General features: G+C 43.7%; 2 protein-coding genes across 12 annotated transcripts in view; one reads left to right on the top strand and one right to left on the bottom strand.

The window, feature by feature from the left end:
• PIH1D2 (PIH1 domain containing 2) overlaps window positions 1–1973 on the bottom strand; it is a 7155-nt gene extending 5182 nt beyond the window's left edge. Inside the window, exons 1-3 of one of the 5 annotated variants that reach the window (XM_017883199.1) lie at window positions 1782–1846; window positions 1477–1621; window positions 385–592 (exon numbers count right to left, since the gene is read on the bottom strand). In XM_017883199.1, coding sequence (XP_017738688.1) covers window positions 385–561 — 177 coding nt within the window. In that variant the 5' untranslated portion in view covers window positions 562–592; window positions 1477–1621; window positions 1782–1846. Of the gene's footprint in view, window positions 1–384; window positions 593–1476; window positions 1622–1731 lie in introns of all 5 variants that reach the window. The other 4 variants (XM_017883198.1, XM_017883200.1, XM_017883197.1 and 1 more) reach the window with 4 other exon arrangements.
• A 72-nt stretch (window positions 1974–2045) lies between these two features.
• NKAPD1 (NKAP domain containing 1) overlaps window positions 2046–4967 on the top strand; it is a 14511-nt gene continuing 11589 nt past the window's right edge. For 2 of the 7 annotated variants that reach the window (XM_017883207.1, XM_017883201.1), the window contains exons 1-2: window positions 2046–2160; window positions 3367–3443. In XM_017883207.1, coding sequence (XP_017738696.1) covers window positions 3375–3443 — 69 coding nt within the window. In that variant the 5' untranslated portion in view covers window positions 2046–2160; window positions 3367–3374. Of the gene's footprint in view, window positions 2719–3366; window positions 3444–4967 lie in introns of all 7 variants that reach the window. The other 5 variants (XM_017883202.1, XM_017883205.1, XM_017883204.1 and 2 more) reach the window with 5 other exon arrangements.

Genomic DNA, 4967 nt, shown 5'->3' with positions numbered 1-4967 from the left:
GGCGTGGTGGCTCATGCCTATAATCCCAGCACTTTGGGAGGCTGAGGCGGATGGATCACCTGAGGTCAGGAGTTCAAGACCAGCCTGGCCAACATGTGAAACCCTGTCTTTATTAATAACACAAAATTAGTCAGGCATGGTAGTGCACACCTGTAATCCCAGCTACTTGGGAGGCTAAGGTAGGAGAATCACTTGAACCCAGGAGGCGGAGGTTGCAGTGAGCCAAGACCACACCATTGCACTCCAGCCTGGGTGACAGAGCAAAACTCTGTCTCAAAAAAAAAAAAAAAAAAAAAAAGCAATGCCTAAGTGCAAAGTATTCTCTGGTTACTCTGGGATCATTTTATTGAAGACCTCCCCATCCCTGGCACCAACTCGACATACCAGAATCCTGGTCTGTAGACAAAGCTGTGGTTCTGGGGCAGCACAGAGCTGTTTCCCTTCTTTCAGCTGCTGTTGAATAAACTTCTCATAGCCCTCAGGGTCACTTTCAGCTAGATCATCTAGGAGGTTCCAAAATTGAGTAACTTGGGTGAGCAGACCCTTTGAGGATATCTCCATGACTGATGAGTGGTGAATAATTTTCTTAAGCCTGTGGAAAGACATGACTTCGGGAAGAAAACTGTCTGTGTAATTGTTGATTCATTTCTGCTTTGGGGAGGTGGAATGGGCCAGGTATTTTTTTTTTTGTTTTGTTTTGTTTTTTTGTTTGTTTGTTTGTTTGTTTTTTTTTGAGACAGAGTCTCTCTCTGTCGCCCAAACTGGAGTGCAGTGGCCGGATCACAGCTCACTGCAAGCTCTGCCTTTCGGGTTCACGCCATTCTCCTGTCTCAGCCTCCCGAGTAGCTGGGACTATAGGCGCCCGCCACCTCGCCCGGCTAGTTTTTTGTATTTTTTTTTTTTTTTTTAGTAGAGACGGGGTTTCACCGTGTTTGCCAGGATGGTCTCGATCTCCTGACCTTGTGATCCGCCCGTCTCGGCCTCCCAAAGTGCTGGGATTACAGGCTTGAGTCACCGCGCCCGGCCAATGGGCCAGGTATTGTTTTGGTGAAGTTAGGACTTAGCATTTGTGTCTAAAAGGTTGTGTTGTGGATCAGCAGCACCACTTTATGTTTTCCTTTAATTATCTAGTACCTCTTCCTAAATTCTCACACTGTCCTCTCAGATAAGACTTTACTTCTACTTGGACCCTGACAAGTCAGAGTAATCATTTTAAATCTGGGTTTCCTGATCTTCTTGTTCCAACACTTCACTGACTGGTGGCTCCCCAGTTCTGAAATTGCCAGAGGTGTGTATGGGGTGAGGGGTACATGAAACTTCCTTAATCCTCATTATAGTTTAGTAATTCAAAGCATGGACTTGCGAGCCAGAATGCCTAGATTCCGGTCTTAGTTCTCTCACTAGCTGTATGACCTTGAGCAATTAATGTGTGTGTGTATATGTGTGTGTGCATATATATATATATATTCCTCTTACTCTGTTCAAAATGGAGACGATAATACCTATATCATAGGGTTATTGCGAGGATTAAGGAAGCTAATAGAGAGGCTGGGACACTTCTCTACGTCTTCAGATAACTCTCCTTAGCCTCTTCTCCCATTGGAGAGGTGTCCCACAGCATCTTTAGAATGAGGAAAAAAGGAGGTTTAGATTCTTCAACTACTGTGTAAGGATTACGCTAAATGGGAAGCTTAACTAACGGGTAATCATTCCATAGGTCTGCAAACCCACCTCTTCTCTCAGTTCTAACGGGTAGTCATTCTATAGGCTGGCAAACCCACCTCTTCTCTCAGCTCCTTGACAAACCGCGACGCCTGTTACCAGGGTAACCAGCCTGGGTACAACATCTAATTGGGTCCGGGGAGTTTCAGGCAGAAAAGTCTCCTCATATCTAGTTCCGGAATGTCCCCCTTCTGGTGCCAGGCTTGCTTTTCAGTTGGGCCCGACCCACTTCTGTTCCAGGAAAGCGCCCGCCTCCCTTCTGCACCCGTCAACCTCTGGAGTGTCCTGAAAACCCTCCCCTCTGGGAGTCTCTGGGCTGCCTGTTGGTGGGACGATTTCTCAGGAGCACCACTTCCGGCCTGAAAAGGAAGTCTCCTCCTTTTTCTCCCAAACCGCTTCTTCCCCCCTACCCCCCGCCACGCGAGGCAGCGGCGCACGGTATGGGTGTGTTTGTGTGTATTTGTGTGGGGAGGGCGTTTGGGGGGATGGTTACCGGGAGCTCCGAGGCCGCTGGGGGACAGGGATCCCGGTGACAAAGATGGGGATATTTCCTCTGTCTTCCACTTGGAAACCTCAACCCCCGCTTCAGGCCCCCTAGTTACTTCCTGGGGCCCAACCGAAGGCCATAGCCATCCAAAGCGTTCCCATCCTTTCTGGGGAGTGAAACTTACCCCCGGGGTTCGTCCCAGAGGAGCGTGAGGGGGGAATGCCCGGGTCAACCGGGCTGTCCGAATTCCGCGCCGGCTCAGTCTCCGGCCTCAGTCCGGGAGAGAGATCTGCCTGTCGATCTGGGCTGGGGGAAAGGCGGCAGTGGCCTGGGCCACAGGTGAGGGCAGATTAACCAGTGGGAAGGCTGCGTTTTCACGAAGGACTCGGGTGAAGCTGCAGAGCTGCCTTTGAGCCCTGACTCCTTGGCTTCCTGGGTCGGAGGAGATCTTGTAATGGAGTGGTTCTTCGTCTCACTAACAAGATGCCTGATTTCCTCAGGATCAAGGGGTGAGTGAGCGTTGGGGTGGTTGCACAAAGCCCGTGCTAGCTACGCACGAAAATATTGTTGTCATCTAGTTTTTGGAAGCTTCCGTACCAAGTAGGAAATAAAATGCTCCCAAATGGAGAAGTTTAGGACATCTTTGCATTTGATGTTTTGAGTCATCAGTTTCTGTTACTGTTGACACCTGTGGTTCCTGATACTCTCAAATCTACGTATTTGCTTCACTGCAAACTAATATTGGGATTGGAGGTTTGATTTTTAATCTAGACATTGATATACATCATTTGCCTGGGACTATGTGGCTTGGGGCATGGCAGGTTTAAGGAAACTTCATCTACAAAATAGGGATGGAGATATTTGCCTCATATAAAAAATAGTTATGAGGATTAAATAAAATGGTGCTCATGAAAGCACTTAATTTTATGCAGTCTTGTGCATTTTCAAAGAACTTTAATGTACATTATCTCCTTTCGTCTCACATTAGTGTGTTTAGGCATTTCCCTCTTTTAATGGTAAAGGGAAAACTATTATTTAGGATCTCTGACATCTAGTTCAGTGATCTTTCCTTTACCTCATGCTTCTTTATAAAATTTAAGAAAAGATAAAGTAATAAAATAAATTATTACTAAACGTTATTTGTTGATTCATTTCAGATTGAAGAATGTCCCGGATTCCACTGGGGAAGGTTCTCCTGAGGAATGTCATCCGGCACACAGATGCTCACAATAAGGTGGGAGGTACAACCTAGTTACTCCTCAGTGCTTACTGAAAGCAAGCAGTGTGCCAAGCATTATTTTGGCACAACTGGGAGATACAAAGAATATTCTTGTCATCTAGTCTTTGAAAGCTTTTGTACAAAGTAGGAAATAAAATGATGAATACAATAGATAATTATAATACAGTTTGATAAGTACTGTGTAACAGAGATATTTGCAAAGTGCTTTGGAGCACTAAGGAGGAAATAATAAAATCTACCCTGGGGAATTAGAAAAGATTTTACAGAATTAGTGGTATTTGAGCTGCTGATATTTAAACTGGTTCTTGAATAAGTATAAGCTTACTAGGTATGAAAGATCATTCTGGATAGAGAGCATCATGCATTAATATGGCAACAAGAAAGAGCATTAATCACTCGGGGCATGGCAAGAAATTTTCCAGAAAGCGGGGAATGGAGGGGATAGGCGCAGAAGATAGGCCTCAGTGGTCATTAGAGTTGGATTGTGATGTTTGGAACTGAGACTTTTTCCTCTAGGCAGTAAAGAAGACATCAAATGTTTTTAAACAGGATGTGACATGATCATAGTTATATTTTAGAAAGATGGTTTGTCAGATGGGTGGGGAATGAATCAGATGGGGAGAAACAGTAGGGAGATTAATTAGGAGGCAATTGCAGTATTACAGGTGAGAGGTGATGAGGGTTCGCATGAAATTAGTGACAGCAGGGATGAAGAAGAGGAATTCAGGAGATAGAGTCCAAAGAACTTGTTGGCTAATTAGATGATAATGATAAGAATGGAATCTAATTCAGTTGACCCTTGAACAATGCAGGGGTTAGGGGCATCAACCCCCTGAATAGTTGAAAATCCATGTATAACTTTTTACTCCCTCAAAACTGAAGTGCCAATAGCCTGCTACTGACTGAAAGCCATAGCAATACCATAAACAGTGGATTAACACATATTTTTTATGTTACATGTATTATATACTGTATTCTTATAGTAAAGTAGCTAGAGAAAAGAACATTTTATTAAGAAAATCACATTGAGTAGGCTGAGGAGGAAGAAGAGGGGCTTGTTTTGCTATCTCACAGGTGGCAGAGGTGGAAGAAAATCTGAGGATTATAACTAAAATAATTCTCATCTTTTTCAGAATCATCAACTTTTGTTTAAAAATACTTGGTATATTAAGGATAGATGAATTTAGTTCTGTGAGTCCTTAAGCCTTTCCTCTTTCGTAATCTAGGCATAAAGATAATGGCTATGATGCATATGCTCCCACTCTTTGTATTTATTTACAATGGAGAGTTAAAAAATTCTCCCTGAACAATTATGAATGTGTAGGGTTCTGTGGCTTCTAACCTTACCTGATAGCTTTTAACTTAAGATTTTCTACTGGAATCTTGTGGTCACTAAGCTGATCAGTCATTCCTTTCTCTATTAACTTTTCATTCTTTCAGGCTTTTCTTTTTGTAGCTGGGACTGCAGGTGCATGCCACTATGCCTAGCTATTTTTTTTTTTTTTTTTTTTTTTTTTT

The sequence above is a fragment of the Rhinopithecus bieti genome, unplaced genomic scaffold (genome assembly GCF_001698545.2).
Source record: "Rhinopithecus bieti isolate Rb0 unplaced genomic scaffold, ASM169854v2 scaffold_11964, whole genome shotgun sequence".
Classification (NCBI taxonomy): Eukaryota; Metazoa; Chordata; class Mammalia; order Primates; family Cercopithecidae; genus Rhinopithecus; species Rhinopithecus bieti.
The sequence above is the reverse complement of the archived record's forward strand: the minus strand, read 5'-3'. Positions and strand labels throughout refer to the sequence as shown.